Raw genomic sequence first — 25,481 nt, 5'->3', positions numbered from 1 at the left:
CACTAATGTTGCAATTTACATCAGTTAAAAGTTACATAAGTATCCAGAAAAGCATTTAAAGAACATAGGGGACAAGGTAAACGGAGCAAGGATGGGTAAGGGGATAGGGTAGAGGGGTAGGAGGAAGATAGGACGTAGAGACGAGGGGAAAATCTGCCCAAGGTCTGGCTGGGTAGGTGACGGCAGGGGGGTTGGAGGAGGGGGGGGGGGAGGGGGGAGTCCACAACCCATCTTCTCTTTAGCTATATGGTAGCTCCACTGGGCATCAGCCAAATCGCTAGGTCTCCACAGTATAGGGTAAGTTCCGCAACATCCAAGTCCTGATGTGTAGGCAGGTTAGGGGATAGGTTCACGGTCTGGTCGATGTCCAATTGTTGTCCCAGGGAAGAAAAACAACGTGTAGGGGGCCACTATGGAAGCCATCTTTGGGTCAGGCAGGGGACTGTACTGTACACTGGGACACTGGTGGCCATCCTAAGGTCAGGCAGTTAAAGTCAATATCCAGGACAGCAACCGCCAGAGAATAACAAATCCAGCGTGCACACACCATCACACGCACAGACATGCACAAGTACACACAAATTTGAGCAAACACTCATATGCGCACTGACGCACACACACAAGCAATAGACAGAAAACATCCAACACAAGCACACTTAAAATCCTATGCTCGAATACAAAAACACCCAAATACATGCACACGCAAACATCGTCACATGCACAAGTACACACAAATGCGCTCACACTCATACACGTAGACACGCACACATACACAAGCACACATACAGAAACACACAAATTTGAGCAAATACTCTCATATGCGCACTGACGCACACACACAAGCACATAGACAGAAAACATCCAAAAACACAAGCACACATACAATCACATGCTCCAGAACAAAAATACCCAAGGACGTACACAAATACATGCACACACAAATGTGCGCACACACACTCATATGCGAACAGAGGGCGCATACAAGTACGCATACAGAAACATCCACACGCACAAGCACACATACAATCCCATGCTCTAATACAAAGACACTCAAAAACATGCACACAAAATCACACGCACAGACTTAAGCAGACATACAGAAACATCTGCTCGCACAAACACAAGCACACATAGAATCACATGCTCTAATACAAAAACACCCAACTTCATGTCCACACTATCACACGCACAGACACGCACACAGAAATGTGAATAGTCTTTCATACACGCACAGGCGCGCACACACACACACACGTGCATCCTCACACACCCCCTCATACACGCACAGACGCACACACAAAAGCACTCCCATGACATTTCTCCAGGACTACCGCAGCATTGAGGCAAACAATGGCAGGCTTGGGTAGACTCATGAAAGAAGTCTAGTTGTACATGCAGGAATCGGGTGAGGCCAACAAGATGGTGGGCCCAATGACTAAATTATTTAGCACCTGACGCAGCGTTGGGAGATTATTGCTTATCTAGGCTCCTGACTCTATTGCGTCCAGCAACACACAAGCCCTCTCCATGGCGAATTTCTGGGGCACTGAGGTGGCATTGTCAGTAGGGTGCCATTTTATGCAGGAACCCAGCGTCCAGTTCAAAAGAGCAGCAGGCCACCAGACATCCACACTGCTGCTGGATTAGGGAGCGCTCATCCAGTCTGTAGCACCAGCGGGGTGGGAGCTTCACGGCTGCGTTCCCTGTTATCCAGCCATATCATCGAGATTCAGGGCCGCCCCATACCCCTGTTAAGCAGTCACAGCTGATTCAGATCTGCACCCGATCCTGAGCGAGGGGTCCTCTCACTCTTGGATGGGCATATTGGGTTTATTAAATAATATGTTTAAGTCACCAAGGATGCATAGTTTGAGGTGTAGTGTCATGTTTCAACTGGGTCTAGAAACGTGCCTGAGATTGTTGCATTGCTAAGTGTTGGTCTGTAAAGAAAAAGGAAGTTATAGGAGAAGTTGGAGTAGGGTTGCATCTTGTCACTAGGGCCTCACAACTTTGTATGGAAATTATTAGCTTTGGTTAGATTTATTATTTCCTTGAATATAAAACCGCTATTCCACCACCTTTTTTGTCTATGCAATTTTGCGTGACAGTTGGATAGCTTGGAGGAACGGCTTCATGCAACACAGGAGCCATGTCATCTCCCAACCTGTTTTGAATAGTAAATCAGGTTGTGGGCCAGCAAGTAGGCCATAGATGCGGTGGTTGTTTTTAGAAAGTGGTCAAGAATGTATTATTAGTAGGCAGTCTAGATATTGTGGTTTGGTGGTGGTATGGCTGTTTGCTACAAGAGTGAGGATTACTCTTTGAACTTGTAGCAGGTGTATTATTAGTGTTGGTATTAATTGTATGAAGATAGCTCTAATGTTATTGGTCTATATTGTAATCTTCGTCCAGCAGGTTTAGAAGGCATTTTGCTGGGTCTGTGTGTGTAGGTGGTGGAGATGGAGGTTGAGTTGGTGAGCTGTGTTGTTTGTAGAGTAGTCTTGTATTAATGACACGGAGGTGCGAAGCTGTGAAAAGTGGCATGCTGTTTATTTTGTTTGCATCCGTTTAGGGTGGAATGTATATGGATTAGGGGTGGTGGTGGAGCATGTGGGTAATATTTTAAGGCTCTAAATTGTGCAATTGATGAGACAGGTGTTGAGTATAGGTTTGGTGGTGATGGAAATGGGTCTGTAAGAAGTAAGCAGAGGGTAGAGATAGTGTTTTGTATGAACAGAAAGAGTGTGTTTGAAGGGATTAAGATTAGGTATAATTTGGGTTTGTGTTGTGTCAGTGATGTGTGTACATTTTTGCCAAAACATTTTTTTCCAGTTGTTTATGGACGTGTGTTTTTGAATGAGATTGTTGAGCTGAACAATTTGTACGCAAGACAGTATTAGAGGGGCAACTCAGCCAGACTTAAGCACCACTCTAGAGCTACTCGATGGACTCCCACAAATCTGGATGAGTTGAAGAAGTTCTTGGGTTTAACTTTTTTGATGGGCCTGATAAGGAAGCCATCATTGTCTTCATATTGGACTGCTAATCCCTTGATGGCAACAGCTATATTTCCTGCAATCATGAGTTGTAATTGGTATTTGCTTCTTCAGATGCTGCATTGTGTTGATAATATTTAGTGTTGCCACAAGATCACCCTGATTTTGACAGTCTATTTAAGGTCCGGCCTGTCCTGGATCACTTGGTAGTTCGATTTTCCAAGATTTATGTGCAAGGGAAAGAAATAGCTGTGGATGAGTCTTTAGTCCTGTTCAAGGGCCAATTGGTTTATAGGCAGTACGTTCCAGCAAGAGGGCACGTCAAGGAGTTAAGATGTATATGCTGTCTAAGAGCGGTGAGACATTGTTCAGGGAATTGTTCAAAGTGGACAATGTTGTTTGTGGCACAATCTGCTCTAACCGTAAAGGTTACCCAAAAAAGCTTATTTGGAAAAAAAACTTTTGAAGAAACAGTGCAGTTTTATGTAGCAATGAACTTCTGGCTCTGAATTTTTCAACTGCGACTGTTTAGGGTCAGGATCCTGAAGTGCACAAACCTGTGTGCATTTCAGACTACAATAAGCACATGGGTGGAGTAGATCAGAGGTTGGAACCTTACACTGCTGTTCCTAAGGCGTACATTTGGTATAACAAGTTGGCTATCCATTTATTCCATTTAGCAAACTTCAATGCTTTTGCTGCAAATTAAGGACAGTTCCCCAGACTCAAAGATAACATTTGTTCAGTTTCGGCAGTCTCAGATAGGCAGCCTTGTTGCAGTGGAACAGGCAAGAGTTCCTAAAAAAGCAGTGGTGGAGGATGTGGCTATATTGAAAGATCGCCACTTTCCTGATCACATTCCTCCCACGGTCAAATAAAACTTTCCCTCCAAGAAATGTACAGTCTGTACCCAAAGAGGTATCTGGAATGAAAGTCGTATGTACTGTCCAGATTGTCCTCCTTATCCTGGGCTGTGTGCGCCCACATGTTTTAAATCGTACCACGTTAAACTGAGTTTTGGTGCAACCAAAAGAGAGTAAAAGCAAATGGAATTGTCTGTATCGTTTTATATTCTTTGTTCAGAGTTTATGATTGGCATTAGTGTGATTTATTTAATTAGAGATATTGTGCTTGTAGTTATAGTTTTGTATCTATTGCCAGTTGGTTTGTGTTTTCTTTTTTGTATAAAAAATGTGATGGCGGTTGAAATAGCGCTTGGCTGGCGGTTTTTGTGGACTGGTGTTTGGCTTGCATGGTTTACAGGGGATTGTGGGTAAGAAAGCCTTGGGGGATCCACATAAGCCACTCCTCCCTGGACTCCCACGGGTGTCTAGTTTTCAGAAATGTATAGGTTTGGTAGGTTTCCCTACATGGCTACCGAGCTCGGTACCAAAAACAGAGGAGAACCCTTGCAAAACCAGGTCGTTTTGTGATCGATCATTTTTTATGCCAACACAATAGGTTTTGGGCCCTTCCCTGTTGCGGGAACCCGGCCCACCCACATACGTGAGGTACAGTTTTAATCAGGGGAGATGGAGGAACGCTGGGTGGTAGGAAATCTATGTTGGCCAGGTGATCCCGCAACTTCCCCCACACAGAAATTCGAGGAAAATACGATTTTTGTTGTTGCAGACTGAGGTTTGCAAGGGATTGGAAAACGTTGGGGGATCCACGCAAGCTACACCTCCCTGAACTCCCCCAGATGTCTAGTTTTCAGAAATGTCTAGATTTGGTAGGTTTCCCTACATGGTCGCCGAGCTCGAGACCGAAAACGCAGGAGACCCCCTTGCAAAACCAAGTCTCTTTGTGATCTATCATTTTCAAGTCTCCATAGTATATTTCTGGCCAGTTTCATGTTGTGGGCTCTAGGCCTACCCACACGTTAGGGACCACTTTTATCTGGAGACTTGGGGGAATGCTGGGTGAGTGAAAGTGTGTGCCTCCTCACAGATTCCAGAACTTTCCATGACAGAAATGTGAGGAAAATGTGCTGTTTTGACAAACTTTGAGGTTTGCAAAGGATTCTGGGTAATAGAACCTGGTGAGAGCCACACAAGTCACCCCATCCTGGATTTCCCCGAGTTGGTAGCTTTAAAAAATATACAGGTTTGCTAGCTACGTGGAAGGGTGGTGAAAGGGGGGGCAAGCAGCAAAGGGTTTAAAGTCAAGGTTTGTTGGAAAGTAAGCTTTCTTTCAAAGAACAAGGTGGTGGCTCTGATATGGTAGGTGTTTTATACACTATATTGCCAAACTCTACAGTGAGCACACAATACTAAGTTAAAAAAAAAAACTCAGACACAGTAGCTGGATTTATGATTGTTTTGAAGGGGGAAAACATCTTCCACTAATAAACATGCATCATCATCATCGCATTATAAACATGAGCTTGGGCTGCTTTATTGAAAAACAAAACTTTCTGCAGAAGGTTGGGTGCAACCCAATGTTTTTATGCCAGAATAAACTAACCAACAGTTTTGCACATTAAAGCCCTAATTATGAACGAGCGTAATATCATTTTGAGACAAACTTCTGTTCGTGCCAAATCGGGATTACAATGTAAGCGCAAATCGCAGATGTCTACTACCATGATTTGCAGCAGGTTAAAACATTCCAAGAAGTGCTCAAAAGTCATCAGGCCTTGACTTACTAAAGTGCACAAGTTATTGAGAGCTAGAGAAATTATGTTTCTCGATACAAGAGTCATGTTCTGTAACCTTATATACTCCTCTCTCAAACTCAATCCGATCCAAACCTCCTGGTTTTAACGTGGGGCCAAATAGAGATATATTTTGCCCAGCTGCTTGATTGGGTCCCCTCATGGTGGTTGAAGATCAGCATATAGAGGAGGTTCTGTCTACATAAATTTAAATTAACTGAGGACCCAGTGTAGGCCCTTCTTCTTCACAAGTATGGCGCTTTGCTAACCAAGCACCAAGTAAGTAATATTTTTGGAAGCCTCAGAGGAAGCCAACAACATAGCTCTGATGTAAGGCCTGATGAGGTACCGGGTTATTGGATGACTATGGGTGGAGGGGATGGGGAGAACATCTGAGTGGCTGGTTTTATGTGCATGGCAGCACAGCCAGGTGTAGATTTTTCCAGAAGATCTTAATTAATTGTTTTGTGAAGTGCGGTTTGATCTCAAAGAGAGAAGAAATGCTCATCGCACTGTAAAAGGGCAGACCACCTAAGCCTCTGCCCTACCATGCCATGTGTGGTTGGCAGGAACCTGTAATCAACTGTAAAGAAAGGGATTCTAAAAATCTGGGCAAACAGCACGAGTAGAAGGATTGCACCCTCTGGTACCTAATGGCGAAACACACAGACACTAGGCATTCTCACACATCCTGTCCTTGTGAGGCACACCAGGGTGTGAAAGAGGAAGAGAAGTCGCTCAACCCATATTTCCTGGTGGGCAGTAAGCGGGAAACATGCAACAAGTCACCACTAAGGGCTAGGGCTACAAATTGTGTGGGAGAGTTACAGGGGACTTGAAGGAGGTTAGATCCCTGAAGGGTTTGTTCTGTCAAATACTATCCACTAGCCTTGGTCATATTCCTCCCATCCACTATCCAGACTCGCAGCTAAAGCCTTATATTGTGTTACACATGAAAGGGGTAAAGGTTGGACTGGACACAAACCTACATTCTAGGTTACTTGTTGCCTCAACACTTAATAACTACCGTCCGGACTAATTCTAGGACATTAGGAAAGAACGAGGTGGCCCTGCCAAGGATGGAAGAAGAAATAAACTTTTACTTGAGTATATGAGCCACCAGAGCGGAGAGGGTGTGAGGGGCAGGATGAATGTTTTTGTGTACCTAAATGTATGTAAATGCATGCTGCACTTGGCTTCCGGAGAGATATTATGTTAATTTATAAAGAGCGGACTGTTACCAAAAGGGATTCTGAAGCTAGTAGCCAAACATTACTCCAGGAACAGGATATAAACAAGAGTGCTGCTTACTCGGAGAGGAGAGTTTAGAAGTGAGCTAGCTGAAAGCTCGGCCACCGCAGTGTGCTTTCTTTAAGAAGGCAAAGTCTGTTTGTTATTAGAAAAATTAGCAGAGGACACGAGAAAAAGTGTAAAAATGGAAGTTATTTGGCGGGTACATTGGGCAGAATTTGCTAATGGCTCTATGATCTGAAAAAGTGCTTTGAAGTGTATTGCTTTGTAACTGGAAGCATATGGAATACCCGTCTATAAGGGGTAATTGGACACCTTCAAATCCATAGATAAGATGTACTGCCAAATTCTGAAGTAACTGCAGCTTATTTCCCACCCTCTTAGAACCTCCCCCAAAAACTATTACAAAAGTTAAACCTTGGAAAAATGAGAACTTGGGTCATTAATTTGCAGCAGTCAGTAAGTAAATAAGGAATAATTTGCTTTATGGTCTTAAATTGAGAACAAAAAAAACAAGGAGATTGGCCTTATTTGCTTAGGTAGTACAGGGCAATGTATCAATATAAAAAGCCAATATTTTTTCATGATTGTCATAGGGAATGAACTGGGCCTAAATTTGAGGGCCGCAACCTGTCCGCGGGGTGTTTATTTGCCCTAGAATGAGGATCTCTGTTTTATTAGTGTTCCTTTTACGAGCATTTTGATTCATCTAGCCACTGCTGCACATCGGTTACTGCTGCAGTTCATCTTCATAAAGAAAAACTGTTCTGGTTTCTACATTTATCAAGGAGGATAAACAGCTAGATGTTATCTACATACATAATGAAAAAATGGCCTAATTACCATATGAGATTTAAATCTTGACCACCTGAGAATGTATGCAGAGGTATGACGTAAGCCAGTGTAATGCTTCTCTACTGACTCCTATCCCACTGGTCAAGTTTAAAGGATCTTATGGGAAGTGGTGTCAAAAGCGGCAGAAAGATCTAAGATAATCAGTAATGCACTATCCCCTTCATCATGTGCCAAATAAGTTCAGACACCACCACAACAAGTTTCAACTCAGTGCTGTGTAAAGGTCTAAAACCCAATTTAACCGGGCCCAACACAGAATGGGCTCAGAGGTAAGCTGTCAGAATGTTAACATGCCTTTCCAAGATCGTAGTAGGGACTATTGGAGAAGGGTCTGTAGTTGCCTTTTCAAAGATTCAGGAAACAATAGCTTGTTTCCAACTGGCTGGGACGACAGCAGTCTCAGATGAGGTGGATAAGTGTATGAAAGAAGGGACAACAGTTGTTGCCAGATGTACCAGGCAACCTGGACAGGGCGACAGGCAGATACCAATTTAATGGAAAGTAGAAGAGAATGAAGAAAAAACGGAGAAAGAGGGTAGAAGGATGTTAAACTTGGACTATATGAGTGGGAAGGAGTGGTTGACTCAGAAAGCCCAAAAATGATGCAAATGTTTTCAAAGAAGTGGATAAATATTCATAAGTCTTCTGAGCATTAGGAATGTCAAGATTAGGACATTACAGTCCTACCGAGCTCTCTAGGAGTATTTGTTGATGATTGTAATTGAGGCCTATAGAAAGGGCTCTTGCATCTCTAATCATCATCATCTCATAAGTGTGAAGACTAGAGCAGTTAACTTACTAAAAGTGCTGTAGTTCTTGCACGATAATGTCTCTAATCTTTTGCAGATTTGCGTATGCAGTTCTTCAGTGAACTAGGGCTCACCCAGTTTAGTTCATCTGAGAAAACACCTTTTCCTAGGGGCTACTCCATCCACGGTGGACTTAATCCAACTGTTAATGGTCTCACTCCGCTCTATAGAGTCAGCATTACTCAAAGAGTCTGCCGTCAGAAAAAAAGTGGAATACAAAGCTCTCATGGTAAGGGGTGATTTTGAGTTTGGATGATGTTTATAACTAGCTGGGGGGGAAAACATATCCAAGTGTGTTCCTTAGTGCGTGTAGGACCATGAATGAACTGTTCAAGACGAAGTAAGAGGCAATGGTTGAAAAATTCTCTCTAGCTGACCATGAGAGGAGCTGTCCACCCATAAGCTAAAGTTCTCAGTAAAAGAAGATTAGAACTAGATAAAATTCATAGAGAACAAACAAAAACAAATATATTAGCAGGGAAATTAGGATCAGGACGAGGACGACAAATCAGAATTTAAGGAGATATCACCTTAAAGCAAAGTAATTCTACCCAAAGAAGTATGGCTGCAAAAGGGAAAAATTAGAATTTTTTTTTTAAATAACAGACACCCCACCACCTCTATCCAGTGATCTATCAAATCTAATTATCTTAAAACCATTGGGAATAGCTACAGCGATGGAGAGATTGCTGCTTCATGAAGCCATGTTTAGGTTAAAACTAGTAAATCAATGCTGTAGTGAGAAATAATGCTGTACATTACTGTGGAGTATTTTGGAAGAGATTGTAAAGTGAGAAGTCTGCATCAAGGACTCAGTAGTAGATAGTGATGTTTTTGTGACCTGGTTGATAACTCAAGATTGTAATTTGCTGTTACAGGCAAACAGAGGCGTAAAAGTATGGTACTTAAGTAGATAACCAGGGTAAATTAAACAACCGATCCGGGAAAGCTCAGGCAGCATGGCTGGCGCTGGTAGCTGACTGGACCTGACTGGCGTGCCTTCAGTGCACCCACACTCCAACCCGTTTTAAACAGGTGGAGCTAGCGCCTCTGCACATGGTAGGCCACCAAAGACTAAAAAGAGAATCCACAAAAGTTACAAACACCCCCTCCCCCCTTCCTGCTACCTGAATCCCCAAATAGGATACTGCTAGTTATCGGCACCAAAAAAGCAGAAAGATGTTTCAGCAAAATTAAAAGTAACCTATGTATATGGCATCATAAAATACCATCAGCAACACAGAGGCAACTTGTTAACAAGCATTAGCAAAGCGAATTGGACGCATCTATGAGAGAGCTATTAGTTTTGACAAGGTCTTTTAGCCATGTTGTACAGCAGCGTGGCTAAACGGTAGAAAAAAAGCACTATGACTCGGCCAGTGCTAGCCACATCATAGTGCTTTTTTTCTTATGTTGGGTGTAGAGGCAACACAGACATCGGGAGGGTGGGATGGAAGAAGAAACAACGGAAGGAAACAAGCAAAAAGGATGACAGCCGAAGTAGAAAGAAAAACATAGTTCCTCAATCACGGTAAGAGCAGCAGAAGGACACTAACCAAAATGCTATCAGTACTCCATGCTCCAAACAAAAGAAGAGGAAGTGAAACCAGCACACACTGGCCAACTAGCAGGCGGTAAGTAAGAGTGAGAATGAAAAAACAAAATGGTAAGAGATGGGCAAGCTCCAAGCCACTTTTATTTAACAAAATGCTGTCTCAGGAAAGACCTAAAAACAGTTAGTGGCAGGAACCCTGTAGAAATAACTCAAAGAGCATACCTCACCGTATGTCCCAATGCCCGTTTAAAAAAGGCTGCAGTGACACGCTTCGACCTGCTTTGATTAGCTGTGGTCATTCTTTTAACATTTACGCTCTGATGATAAAAGTTTCTGAGTATGGAACATAGCCAGCTTATGAGTGTGTTTTCTGGCAAGATGCACAACAAAAGGTTTTTTGGACTATCAACTACAACTGAGGCACTTGGAATTTTGTATTGAACATGATCTGCTGCTATATATTTCGCACAAGGACTAGGAAGTGTGCTAGCTCCTGTACAGATTAGCACCAACAAGATCCACAAAACGAAATGCCGCCTAGGAGGAGGTATAGAGTGCATAAGTGAGGGAAGCGGGTCTGCAACATGGTATTTAATTATTAGAGGTATATTTAATAAACACATTGTTGTTAATTAAATCACACATTAAGCAGGCAAGATCCAAGATGTCAACAAAGACACAAACCAATCCAAAACCTTGCAGTCTTATGTTTAATAAATCTAGAGTGCATTTTTTTACTGACATCTCTGCTCAGAACACTAAGAAATTTGTTTGGCAGCCATGGGAGTATTAAAGTGCTGCAAACCATAAAAACTTCTAAGAGCAACAACCTTAACTAACTTAAGAACAAGACAGAATGTTATGATTTTAAGATTGAATTTTTCATTTAATGTAACCCTTCGGTCAGAATTAATCAATGAAAAACGGTAACATGCAAGGGCAGAGAGGAATCAATTCAGGTCTGCCATGGGAAGGGATTAGATACTGGGTATCCATTGGGGTTCGAACACTGGGTGTAAAGGGGTTGTTGTTACTAGTTTAATGAGTGATGAAACACTACTTATGGGGAACAAACACAATGAGTGTTGGCACTTGGAATGCCACCTCTCTCTTATTTGTGTGAGATTGGAATGGATATCATCCATGGAGTCCTATGAAACTTTCTTCTAAGGAGGTGGTGGCCCTAAACAGCCTAAAGAGTGATCTGTGTATCTCTGTTTACAAAACGTATGGCTCTGCGGCAACACAACAAAGACAGGCTATAAAAGATAGTGTGGAGTATATAGCTTCAATTTTGATTGAAAACAGGTAGGATTGATTCCTTTAACTGCAGAGGAGACATGGTCCCTAAGCCATAGGTAAAAAATGTAAATAGCAGAAGTGTATTGTATCTGCTGCAGTGTATCCAGAAGAGGGTCTATGATATCCAGGTAAACACTACATAATCTAGCCATGAGGTCACGAAATGCAAAAACTTTATGGAAGGGAAGCAACTCATTTGAAACAATTGTATATAGAAGCCAATTGCAGCTGTATTATTTATTCAAGTGGCATCAAAAACTTGGGGATCTACTTAAACTACTAGATGCCTCACTAAAAGTAAAAGGCTTGAACATGGATCAAGCCCCTCTGTATGCCAAGACACGTTGTTCCCCATGCTGTTCCCATAAACATGATCACCAGTTTTGTTCCAGTCAGCTTGAGCTTCTTTGCTGCCTTCCTATGGGCAATTTCTTTATTCCAGTTGGGGACATTTTGTCTTCACTTCAGTGACTGTAGCTTCAGCTTAAAAACGATTTACATCCTTTTAGTGTAAATGTACAAAATGTGCCAGAGACAATCAATTCAAGCTAGGATAGCAGATAAAGAGTACAAAATATTTGTACCGATTCCTGTGGGGCCCAAAATGGAAAGGCAACACAGCTGGAGGAGAATAGTGGTATTCACGTCAGACTGAGTTGATTTTAAAAACACTGCTGAGTTTCAGGACACATGCTGCAGGGTGCCAGATGTAAAAATCCACCCATGTCAGAGTAAAAGACATTGGTTGTTACCTTCAAGGAACACACCCGTTTGGCTATAGAATACGAGGTTTACAGAGACCATTACAAAGGCAGTGGAGTGTCTATCATATGTAACAACGTATCAATGCAAAGGCGACTTCACATTTGAAACTTGGCCAGGACAATCTATACTGGGTATCGTGTTTAAAGAAGCATCTATGTCAGAGAAAAGGATACTTACTGGCTGTCACATATCTACGTGGCTCCTGTTTAATGTCGTGCTTGACGACCAGAGTAGTGGACTTAAAGTGTTTGTTGCTGCACCTAGGAGAGAAGCTGCAACAGAGAGGTGTGGGGGTATGTATTTTAACAGGACTATTGATGGGGACAGTTAGTGAGAAAGAGAGCCTATACGAGCAGACTGTGGCTTGTGTGGTGTTTTTGCCACATGTGTGCATGGCAAAGAAAGCTCAACCTGTGTCGCCACTGGCGTGAAGCTGCGCCTACTCAATGTTTGAGAAACGTGTGACAATAGGCACAGTCTCGCAACCCTAGTCAGGACATATGACACTCACAATGCATCACAATTAACCCTCTGCCTGTACAGAAACTTCAGATGTCATGTTTAGACGCCTGGTAGTGTTTAAGGCAATGGGGTTACATTAAATACGGTCTTGGAGGCACAGGAAACTGTCAAAGCCAACACCTCTCTTAGGTCCGAGATCATTTATTAGTCTTATCATATAAAAGTGCGCCGGGTGCGGCCTTTAACAGCCCTGTAGGGAAAGAAGACACCAGGAACCATATGTAACAGTCCTGCCAGGGAATGAGACGCTGGTGGCCACATTTATCAAGGTCTGGATAGAAGACAACAATATTTCTCCCTTTCCCGACTTGTCGGGTCACAGGATGACAGGCTAAAGTATGTTAAGTGTTCTAAGGAGGTGAAACAAAGAGTGTTCCGGAGGAAGCGGGTCGCAGACCTCACTTTTATACCAGCCACTTTGCTGTCACCACGACTGTCACTGCTCCCTTTCATTCTCGCCCCTTACCTGCCAACTGCCTCCGCAGAAGCAGAGCTGACTGAGGCTCGGTCATGCTTCACTCGAGAAAGGGGAAGCGGGCGGGCTTCGGGTGCGTAAACTCTGGGCAGCCCGTGCCCCAGACAACGCCGCTAAGAGAGTAAGTGGTAAGTCTACGCGGGCCCCTCACACCGCCTTAGCCCCACTCGCCGCACTCCAGGCCACCGCCGGCAACAGCGCAGGCGCACTCGCGCATGCTAAAATCCATTCTGAGAAACACGGCTCTTCCAGACAGGGGCCTCCCTGCTTACGTAACTAGGAAAGGCTCAGGCGCGCGGCCATGTTGGTGAGGTCAAATAAACGAAAGGAACAAATTGAGATGTCTCTTTTAATATTAATGATATGAGACATCTTAAGTTTGCCTCCGCGCGCCGTCAGAAGCCATGTTGTGGTTTCTTCTAACTCAGAATGCTCGTTACTGAAACGTCACCTTACTCTTAGTGCCATCTTTAGAATCACTGAAAATGGTATCGCAACAGCCTTTCTACAAAGTATTTACCGCGGACATCTTTGAAAGGTCATAACATATTTTATTTTGAAAGCCAGGTAGGTGCACTAGCTAGAATGCAGTTGTAAGGGTAAAGGAGAGACACTTATTTATGTCTTGTTATGTTATGATTTTTTATATGTTCATATCACACACTCCTGCCAATGACTTACATCTTTAAGCACTATGGTAGAGACATTGCGTTTGTGGGTTGTTCTTAGTGTGGGTTGTTTGTAAAGGATGCTAATGCCCGTTTATTCATTACTCCAAGTTCTGGTCTTCCCGTCCCACCGTCCCATTCCTGAACAGTGAGCGGCTAGTCTGCTCCCCAGAAACCTACCAGTCCTGCCACGTATCACGCATCAGACGTGACTCTAACGCATTTCAGTGTGGTGTTCCGCATCACCGCACTGAAATGCATTGTCATGCATTTTAATGCCACTGGACTGCACTCTGCTGACTGCGCCAGCTGAAACTGGCAAAGTAACACCAGGGTGCTAGCGCGCACGCTACGCAGGCACCTCTGACACCTGTGTGCGCAGGCTGCTGCTCCGCTTCCCGCAGAAGGCACTTTAGGTAATTAAAGATCCGTTTGTGCTCTGGAGTGCTACGATGTTATACAATCTGCCAGGCAGCAGGAGGCTGCTGCATCTACCACAGCCTGCATAATTGAAACAAATTTCCAGAGCGGGGCCTGCCCTCTCAGTCGTTGAGTTAGCTGTGGCACCAGCGCTATGTGGGTGAATCATGACCTCACGTCCTTTACAGGAAGGAAGTGAGGTCGTTCAGAAGCGGCTGCCAGGGACTCATCCAGGACTGGAGTTAAGTTATGAGGCTTCGAGCTGTGCTGAGCGTGGTATTACCTGGCCGGCCTGCCGGAGTTCCGAGGGGCCGGTAGCTGTGCAGGTCAGTGTGTGCTGCTTTAGTTTGTTTTGGTGGCCTGCAGGCCTTGTTGGGTCTTGTGCGCAGGAGAGCCTCAATCATGCCCGGCTGCTCAACTGGCATTGCGGGCCGGGTTGGAGTCGGGTTGCAAGTTGGCTCTCGTCTACCCTCTAGATGCTGCATAAAAGTAAGTGCTCAGCCTGCACTAGCCCCTGATGTATGTATCATTCCAAAGTTGGCCGAGCGAGGTCCTATGTAATAAAAATGTGCTTGCATACGCCTCGCACACACAACACACCAGAAACAGCGGGACACACAAACACGCAATTTAGCCATGCACCGACAACGCACGCACGCCTGCTCTTATTGATATTACTGTATTTAGCTCACTCAGCATGAGAGTGGGGAAAAAACAATCCCTGAAATTAGCCCCTCCCTCCGCAACCACGTGAATCCTGCATCAAAAATATCTTAATGTTTGAACTAGTCAGTCTGTTTATCCGGCCCGGGGTACAAGGGCTCGCCAGTCCAAGTAAATTATTAATAGTAGCTGCTTTCTGTGCTTGCCTGCACCTGGGCCTACTTGTGTCCACAGTCCGCTCACAAAAGTTGGTGCTGGAGTGCCTCGCAGCCTCTGCGTAGTGAAGATGGGTCTCATGCTCCTGTGCTCCCTCCCCCGAGACAACTTAATGTCTGTTTCTGAAGCTGCAGGCCGCCCTTTCAATTAAGTAAATTCGCACACTAAGGACTCGAGAGGCCCCATGAACATATTGCTCACAAATTTCCTTATTGATAATAGTTAAATTTCACCTGCCCTCTGTACTACATCGTCAGCAGCAAAAGAGCCCCGCTCAGCTCTAGGAACAGCTGCCATACTGGGACTGCAATAATGAAGAGGTCAGTAAAAAATATTCATGTTCTAAAAAGCAGCACGGTACATTTGTTTAGAGGTATATTTTTCGCCTTTTGACCAAATATTTACCTCTAATGATATTATTTGAATTGAGTTATATTCTTGGTCTTAATGAGCCTCATCAGTTTAAATTGGTGACTACTTCTGTAGCCAACAAGAATGTTAACACATTTTGTGTCTCTAAAGGAAAAGGAATATTGGTGAAAGCTATTGTCAAAAGCGTTGTCATTTTGCAATGCAGTCTACGGGTTATGAGAAATGCTGTCAATGGTCACAAGAAGTTATTAAACAATTACATTTGGAAAAAAAAACGATTGTGAGCTACCTTTAATCATTACAAAGTGTTGCACATAAGGCAGTGAAATGTTACTCATAAATAACCTTAAAGCCTAGAAATTCACACATGAACAAACTGAAAACCTGACAGCTAGGCCCATGCCAGCCAGATCCCAGAACACCCACCCCCTTAACTAAAACAACTTACTGAAACTATAGAATTTAGTTAACTGGCTGGTGAAATACAGTTTCTCCGGGCATAGAGAGACACAGCAGAGTAAACACAGGGCTCTATCTGGCGCAGTTAAATAACATCCTGTTGCTTTCTCTGGTGGCAATTGCTCTGACCAACTGCCATCACCAGTCAACTTGGTGTACTCAATATCTACATCACACAATCGGCATGGTGCGGCTGAGATCATCATCTAAGCAGCGGCAGTGCCTGCATGCCCCCTGTTGCTGAGCACTGGAGTCACGCAGTCTGTATCAAGTTAATCCCCTTCCATTTCTGGTGCTTTTCAGCAGTTTTAAGACCTTCTTAAAGTTTTTCGTTGCTCAAATGGGTATAATTTCTGATATTTATATATGTTTCCTGCGTCTTCATTGCTTGATTTTGCTTGTGACAAAGTGTCACTCAAAGTCGTTGAATGTCACTCATAATTACACTGAAACTATGAAAATGTCACACATAGCAATTTGAAACCTTGGCAGCTATGCCTAACACCTAGCAGAGCTTCCAGCACTTCCCCTAACATGGCGCCAGGATATTGGGGGAAGTGTGTCACACCACATCCTGAAATACCAAAGAAACCCAGAACCAAAAACAATCACCACAAGCAAACCCCAAGGAGGGAGGGAAGGGCTCATGAATGGGACGGGAAGACCAGGACTCAGAGTAATGAATATTACCGGTGAGTAACCGGGCATTATCTCCTCGTCCGGTCTTCCCGTCACATTCCTGAACAGTGAGCCCATACCCAAGCAAACGGTGATTGCAAGAAAAAAAGACCAGAGAATGCGGCAAACAGGTCAATTTAATAACAAAAAAGCAGTACAAATCATAAACTATGTACAACAGTCAAAACATGAGCGCCAAAAGCAGCAGAGGCCGCCATCCCCAACTGAAGACAAAAGTATGGGGAAAATCCCACGTGGCAGCATTACAAATGTCACGCAAGGAGGCCCCCTGAACAAGGCCCAGGAGGAGGAGACACGCCGGGTGGACCTACCCTGGATCGAAGAAGGAGGAGGACAGTGAGCAGACTCATAAGTCGAAACAACAGCACCCATAACCCAACGAGAGAAGGTGGACAAGGCAGGCGAAGACCCTTCCCAGAGAGGCCGTAGGTGACAAACAAGGAATCAACCGTCCGAAAACCACTGGTCCGGTCCAAATAGATGCGGAGAGCCCTCAGCACATCCAAAGAATGGAGAACCACCTCCTACGGGGAGGAGGGGTCCGGACAAAAGACAGGGAGGACAGTATCCTCCTGACAGTGGAAAGAAGACAAAACCTTGGGCAGAAAAAACAGATTAGGACGAAGAATGACCTTGTCAGAGCAGAAACGCAAAAAGTGGGGGGAAGCCATCAAAGCATTAAGCTCACCAACCCGCCGCCCAGAAGTAATGGCCACCAGAAAAAGAACCTTAGCAGAAAGGAATTTAAGGACCACCAAGAGAAGAGGTTTAGAAAAGAAGGACACTTACCCGACCAGCAGCTCTGCTAGGCAAAAGGCAACTGACGAAGTCAGACAAAATTGAACAGGCTGTGGTGTGACGCACTTCCCCCTATATCCTCACCTAATTGGTGAGGCCATGTTGGGGGAAGTGCTGAAAGCTCTTTTAGGTATTAGGTTCAGGAGTGGGACGGGAAGACAGGACGAGGAGGTAATGGCCGGATGAGAATGCAAAGTGCCGGGTTAAATGAAACATAGACGCCAAGTGTTCCAAAATGGTAAGTTTTACTTCTTAGTCCAAACGATACAGCCAGTAGGGAGGTCAAGGGAAAAGCAACTGCCTGCATCCAAAGCATTAAATTCCACCCCCTAAATTCCACATATTTATGTCCTACCAGAGACGTAACTGGTATCAGGACTCTAAGACTGTGAGTTGGACACAAGGGGGGATTTAACATTGTTAGCCGCTGTGTGAGCTCATTGGTGTGATCCCGCGGTCACTTGGGTGTGAACTAATAAATACTGATGCAGACAGGCAGGGTCAGGGAGACCACGTGCGCCAGTATTGTTACAACTGTGTGTGTTTCATTCATTGTAGGCCTGAAAGGCCCTGGTTACCAAGCAGCCCCACATGGTAATTGTTGGCGCTTTTCACCTCCCGAAGCGGCCAACATAACAATTCCCACCTGCATTCTACATTCCTTCCTCGAGGTTCATCCTACCCTCTTCAACATTTACATGTCACCGGTAGAAGACATTGCCAAAACCCACAACATCAACATCATTTCCTACTCTGATAACAAATATGCTCGTACTCTCGCTCTTAGCCGACTCCACCACCACAAAGTCACACTTTCACAACTGCATGAAAAATGTCTCAGCCAAACTCACCCCACTGTGGGACGCTAGGGCCTTGGGGAGCCTGAGACACTGTAAGGGCTTCACACAATGGGACAACATTGGTATATCAACGGTTGGAGACCTATGGGACAAAGGTACTGTGATCCCATTCGCTCAGCTGCGTCAACAACATGAGCTAGGAGTGACGGAATTGTATAGATATATGCAGATTCAACATGCACTGCTCTCAGCCATACCACCAGACTCGGAGGTCCCAGAGGCATCCCCCCTCGAAGACCATCTCCTCACAGATTATATGCACCAACGAGCTACATCACTCACTTACCGTAAATTGCTCAACAACTTCCCTACCTTACCACTGAGATCGAAATGGGTAGCAGAAGTGGGGGACTTAGATGATTCAGAATGGAATGAGGCACTGGCCTCCCCGAAGGAGGTGGGCATATCGGCCAAATTCCGTTTAGTGCAGCTTAAGATACTACACAGGGTGTACTATACGAGAACGACACTACACACAATACAGCGGGCACAACATCCCTACTGTCTGCGCGGGTGTGGGGAGGAGGGTACATTTTTACATACCATATGGGAATGTCCTCGTATAGTGGAGTATTGGAGACAAATAATGCGCACCATATCACAAACGAATGAGCTATCCCTTGCCCCTGAGCCACGCAAATGCCTGTTGAATATATGGGAACCGAACGATCTCACCAGACACGGCCAAACATGGTCCACGATAGGCATGCTAATAGCGAAGCGAGATATAGCTCAGAAATGGGGTGCAGCAGAGCCTCCCACACTGGCGCAATTGTGTATAAACATGGACAGGGTGATGATCACGGAGAGGGCGGTTTACACAACAAGGGCTTGCCCACGCAAATGGAACAAGGTATGGACCCAATGGAATGTGTATAGGGGGAGATCTGCGAACCATTGCAGGAGGACGAGCAATTAACATCGGACGAAGAGGAGGAGGGAGAGTGAGATGGGACGGGAGTGGGTGGGCGGACTCTGAGATCCTATACTCCAACATCAGAATGTGGCGCAGTTGGGGAGGAAATGTGAGGCCTGATTGCCCAAACCATGACTGTAATTTTCTTGGGTTGCCCGCCTGTGGGGGTGTTAAACGCTACTTGAGCCGCAATCATAGATCCCTATTCATCCACGGATAGTAACCGTCGCACACAGGTGAAGACTGATGATGTGTGTTAACCAAGGTGTCTGCCCAACGGTTTGGTTTTAGTTGGTTATTAGTTAACTTGAATGGTTCTCCTACAAACAGAAAATATGGACCTTTAATTAGCCGATGTTGCCAGTGCAGGTTAAGAGCACACATTACTCCACTACGCCGCCGGACCCCAGGGTTGTCGGCTGAGGGGCTGTGTTAATCCGACAGAATTGAACTGAATTTGTGCTTGTTGCGGCCGGCCCCCGGGGTTGTAGGCCATCTGCTGTGCAATTTCAGAAGTGTACAATAAAGGTCTTTTATAAAAAAAAAAATGTCTCATCCTAGATAAAGGACAACTTCCTGAAGCTTAACACGGACAAAACTGAAGTGCTGATTTTCGGCAGCCTCACCTTCCCCTGAAACAACACCTGGTGGCCATCGGAACTCGTACCCACCCCCACACCGAAAGACCACGCCCAGAACTTCGGCATCATTCTGAACAGCGAACTCTCCATGAAATGACAGTTCAACGCCATCTCCTCAGCCTACTTCCACACTCTTTCCATGCTCCTCAGAATCTTCAAATGGCTCCCCATCAGCACTAGAAAATCAGTGATGCAGGCCCTCATCACCAACCGTCCTGACAACAGCAATGCACTCTATGCAGGTACTATTAGCAAACTCATGAGAAGACTCCAGTCAATACAGAACGCAGTAGCTAGACTAATCCTCAACCTGCCCAAAAGGACCCAGATAACTCAGCACCTGAGAGACCTCCACTGGCTCCCCATCCAGAGGAGATGCCAGTTAAAGCTACTGACCCACATCTACAAAGTCCTCCATGACCAAGGACCGACATATTTGAATCACCACCTGAACTTCCACTAGCCATCCAGAAACCTCCACTCTGCCCACCTCGCCCTCACACAGACTCAGCACATCCACCCCTGCTGTGGAGGACACTCCTTCTCCCACCTCACTGCCAAATCCGGGTAACGCCCTCCCGCTCCACCTCCGAATATCACCCTAGCTGACAAACTACAGGAAGATTTTTGCATTCCTTATCCCAATTTGCTTTACAGACTTTCATGAAATGCACCTTTTTCTTACACTTGCCACACAATTTGTCCCTGGCAGGACACGTCGGAGAATTCCCTAAGTGTTTTTTACTCCCACTCAAGTGGTTTTCTCCTTTCTTCGGATATGGACCACTTTTACTTTTCCTTTGTCTTGTTTTGAGACTGCAACACATGCATCTGCACACTGAAGGTTATCTGTTCCATAAATTGTGTGGTTGAGGCTATACTACTCGCTATTTCAATAGCTCTGTTTAACATAAGGTTTTCTACTGTTAACAACTTTGTCTGTACTTCTTTGCTGTTGGACTTTTCCACTACCTAATCGCGTATCACTTCATCCTCAAACACCTTAAAGTAACACACAGCAGCTAACATTCTTAGATCCCTCACAATATTTTCAACTGAGTGTCCTGGCAATGATGCCTCCTATAAAATTTATGTCGCTTCATTATGACATTTCTTTTTTCCCCCGCAAATCTAACACCTTTATGGCTGATACATTCTCATCAACCCCCTCACCTTCCCCCAATTCAGGTTATACAGGTATATGTTTTAACACTTTCCTGCCCTCTGTACCCAAAGAGAGATGCAATATTGTGGATTTTTCTTCTGTGTAAACACAACACCATCAATTGCCTCTAGGTACGGTTTTGAATCTCTTCTTCCTTTGCTCCCAATCAACCAGGGGCAAACTGGTAAATAACAGAAAGGCTGTAGGGGGTAAAACAGACTATTGCACGCTAACCAGGGAACTACAGTAAACAATATGCAAATGTGCTAATCCACATGCCGTGTTGTGACTACCCTAGAGTCCAGTCTAAGTAGAGGTGTGCAAATCTCTAGTGATGACGGTGTAAGGAGATTATAATGCTTAATGTGAGGTGATAACTGTGATCCACACTTTTAAAGCACCCTCCACTTGATGACAGTTATTTGCTAATACATTCTAGATGTAAATAGGGCAGGTTATAATGCATAATGTCAGGTGTTCAGATCATTATGATTCACACTTTTAAGGTGTGCAAATCAACTTAAGTGCTGTGATGCTTCTTAGCTAGGTTAGAGTTTTATAAAAACATCTAGCTTCATATATTGAGGTTCATTAAGTGTATGCTGAAATGTCTGTTATCTCTGTGGGTTGAACGGTAGTGCAGTGAGCAGTACGAATTCAAGAAGGGGGATGACATACAAAGGGGGTTTCAGGGGTACGAGGCAACAATCCACTTGAATAGGTTCCCTAAGGAGAATTGGGAGCAGGATTGAGACCTCTCTTCCCTGAAGAAGCGAGGGACACTTTAATAGCTTTGGGTAAGGGGTATCACCTCACCTATCCAGACATGAAGGACGCCCTCCTCACTAAGTATGGTCTTATTCCTGAAAAGTACAGGGATCAGTTCAGGTCCAGTAAGAAGTCTGATGCCAAAACTTGGTTGGAATGTGTGGATGTGTTTTTGCCGGTCACTGGATGGCTGGGTGAAGGGCAGTAATGTGACAGATTATCAGGGGCTCTACAATTTGATTGCATGGTAGCACTTGCCCAGTCTATGTTTTGCAGATCTGCGCCAGCACCTATTTGATAGTAAGCTGACTGACCCTAGGAAGCTTGCTATGAAGGCGTCCACATGAAAGCGTTTTTGGGACACTCAGTCACAGGTGGGCAGGGTACCCAGCAGAAAAGTGGGGGGACAAGGGTAAAGCAGTCCAAGGTATTGGCTAGCGTAGCGCTTGGGGAGGAGGAGGAGTACCCACAGGAGGGTGGGGACCAAGCAGAAATGACCCCCCACAGAAATGACCATCGTCTTACTAGGGGACAGTGAGATGGTCCCAAGGACCCAGGTGTCCCCTAACTCAACGAAATACAGCACCTGGGTGACCATCAATGGGAGAAGGGTAGGGCTCTCAGGGATACTGGAGCCAGTGAGACCTCAGTCCAGTGTCACCTGGTCTCTGAGGAGCGAGTAGTCCCCGGGGCATTCCACCAACTAATTGCAGTCGACTATTCCGAGCGCCAGTGTCTGGTGGCACAGGTTCCCTTCGAATGGGGGGGTTGCAGGTCCCTTGAGCGTGGTTCTGAGCCCTTCCATGCCTGTAGATTGTCTGTCGGTAACGACCTGGAGCAGTCATTGTTGAAGGATGTTGAGCTCAGGTCCCACTTGGAGATGCTTGGGTTGCCAGATGGGGCATGCGTGTCCACTCGGTCCATGGCGGCCAGAGAGGGTGATCAGAGGGACCCGGAGCCTGAAACAGTGGCCCAGGTCCCTGCCAAGAGAAAGGGCAAGGGGCACGGGAAACCGGCCCCCGAAGTTCCCATGTCCCGGGAGGAGGCGGACCTTGAGGGGGATGCCCCGGTGCCTACAGGGGAACAGGTATCCGAACTGGGGGACATCTCTGAGCTGACCCATTGGCAGCAAGAATGTGGTCCCACCAGGAAGGAGTTCTGCTGGGAGCAGAAAGAGTGCCCTTCTTTGGAGGGTCTGCAGCGGCAGGTTGCAGCCCAGGCGACTGGTGATCAGTCCGGATCACATTGCATCTCCTGGGAGAATGATCTCCTGTATAGCAAGCCTAAGGTCGCTGAGCCTGGGTCAGCCCATGTGCTGGTGGTACCCCAGTGCTTCAGGACCTTCCTACTGGGTCTAGCTCACGACGTTCCTTTGGCAGGACAAGACCTTTGCCCGGCTTGTTACCCAATTCTTATGGCACTAAATGCAGAGGCAGTCAAATGTACATTGCCGGTCTTGCCAAACTTGCCAGGCAAGTGGTAAGAGTGGGAGGAAGGGCAAAGCTCCTCTCCAACCGTTCCCCGTTGTTGGAAAACACCTCCTCTCCACGGGGAGCCCAGGAGCGCTTCACCTATACTTTCTTTGCCTTTATACCGGATACCAATCGCAGGAGCGCTTCACCTATACTTTCTTTGCCTTTATACCGGATACTAAGCGCAGGAGTGCTTCACCTATACTTTCTTTGCCTTTATACCGGATACCAAGTGCAGGAACGCATTGTTGCTTTCTTTCTTCCACAGTCAGGGAATACCTGGACTCTTCCCTTCCTTCAGGTGACTATCATTTCGGTATATCTTCCTGTTTAGTGAACGCATGAGAATGAGTGTGCATGCTGATTATTACAGCTAGTGATTGTTTGTGGGTTATCCTTCCTTCAGGTTCCAAGGCAGGAAGACACTATCACCCAAGAGGGTCCATTATTGTTTCACCATGCCTTCAGGCACATCCCTACCAGGATTTCTTCCCCCGGCTGTCACCATACCCCAGTGTGGTACTATTAAGGTAGGACAAGGGAGCAGGTGGGAGACGGTTGTGGGGTCCTTGACACCATGCCACTTGGTACCCAGTGGCAATCCCTCTCAGGACAACGACGGCACCAGTGGTGGGCCGGGCGCTAATGGGGATATTTTCCCGCTTGGGGTCCCCCGAGAGGTGGTTTTCGACAAGGGGACCAATTTCATATCGAAGTATATGACATCCCTGTGGAAGGAGTGTGGTGTTACTTACAAGTTCACCACCCCTTACCACCCACAAGGTAACGGTCTGGTAGAAAGGTTCAACCAGACCTTGAAGGGCATGATTTAAGGTCTAACAGAACCCATGAGGCGTAAGTGGGATGTCCTCTTGCCGTGCCTTCTCTTTGCCTACAGGGAGGTTCCCCAGATGTCTCGCGGGTTCAGTCCCTTTGAGCTTATGTATGGTCACCCTGTGAGAGGACCTCTGAGTTTGGTGAAGAAAGGCTGGGAGGCAGCTTCCAGGAAAACTCCCCAGGATGTGTTTAGTTACATGCTGGCCTTCCGGAACCAAACTGCCCGCTTCAGGAAATTCGCTCAGGCGAACCTCGAGGCCAGCCAGAAAGCAATGAAGAAGTGGTATGACCAGAATGCCACTCTGGTCGAGTTTTAACCTGGAAAAAAAGTGCCTTAACCGATGGGGCCAAGGAGAGGTCAACATCTTCAACCCCAGAAGGACAACCTGTTCCGGGGGATGCCCTTTGGGTTGAAGAATCCCCCTGCTACCTTTCAGAGGTTGGTCAACCAGATGTTGGCTGGGCTGCTGGATTTCAGCACCGCCTACCCGGATGACATTGCAGTGTTCAGTTCCAGCTGGGAAGAACACTTGCAGCACCTCGGTAAAGTGTTGACGGCGCTGCAGAGGGCAGGCCTCACAATCAAGGCCATTAAGTGCCAGATCGGGCAGGGTTCTGTGGTGTACTTGGGACACCAGGTAGGGAGTGGCCCTGTCGCACCCCTACCACCCAAGATTGACACCATTCCGGCTTGGGAGCCCCCCAAGACCCAGACATAGTAGAGGGCCTTTTTTGGACCCACCGGGTACTACCGGAGATTCGTTAAGGGTTATGGGACCATTGTTACCCCCTTAACCTAGCTGACTTCCAGGAAGCAGCCCAAGAAGGTGATCTGGACTGAGTCCTGCCAGAAGGCTTTTGATGCCCTGAAGGCCGCCATGTTGAGGTTCCGTGACGATTTTACTCATGTTTGTAACATTGTCGGAAATACATAATTTTGGTATCAGTGAACCGCAAATGATCCATTTAGTATATCCTGGTGTTTTCGCTATGCTACGAGCAAGAGCACTCCAGTTACAAACACATTTCTGTTCTACCCGTGACATCCATTTTAGAACACGGAAGCCATTTTGTATTCCTTGCCCTCACATAGTCAATGGACACGCAATGATCTCTTTTTCATTAAAGGACACGTAGGCTTTAACCGGCAATTCACCTTGCTAGTGACACGTGCACCTTAGGCCAGCAACGCTGTAGCAGCATGACTCGGCAAGAACTGCCTCCCCAGCCTGAGGCCAGTCCTGCTATACTGGTTCTTGTGTTCGTTGGCCTGATCATGATTAGGCGGCCGAAGCTGGTAACCGTGCCCATTTACGACCCACAAACATTTCTTATCCTGTC

At 45.7% G+C, this 25,481-nt stretch overlaps 1 protein-coding gene across 1 annotated transcript in view; it reads right to left on the bottom strand.

Moving 5' to 3' along the window:
• Positions 1-13,418, bottom strand: part of UBE2G1 (ubiquitin conjugating enzyme E2 G1) — a 260,388-nt gene extending 246,970 nt beyond the window's left edge. The window contains exon 1 of the mRNA XM_078679679.1: positions 13,178-13,418. Coding sequence (XP_078535805.1) covers positions 13,178-13,223 — 46 coding nt within the window. The 5' untranslated portion in view covers positions 13,224-13,418. The remainder of the gene's footprint in view (positions 1-13,177) is intronic.
• Between the last annotated feature and the right edge of the window lie 12,063 nt (positions 13,419-25,481).

Source organism: Lissotriton helveticus, chromosome 3_1, assembly GCF_964261635.1.
Source record: "Lissotriton helveticus chromosome 3_1, aLisHel1.1, whole genome shotgun sequence".
In the NCBI taxonomy this organism is placed as follows: domain Eukaryota; kingdom Metazoa; phylum Chordata; class Amphibia; order Caudata; family Salamandridae; genus Lissotriton; species Lissotriton helveticus.
This window is presented reverse-complemented; position numbering and strand designations above follow the sequence as displayed.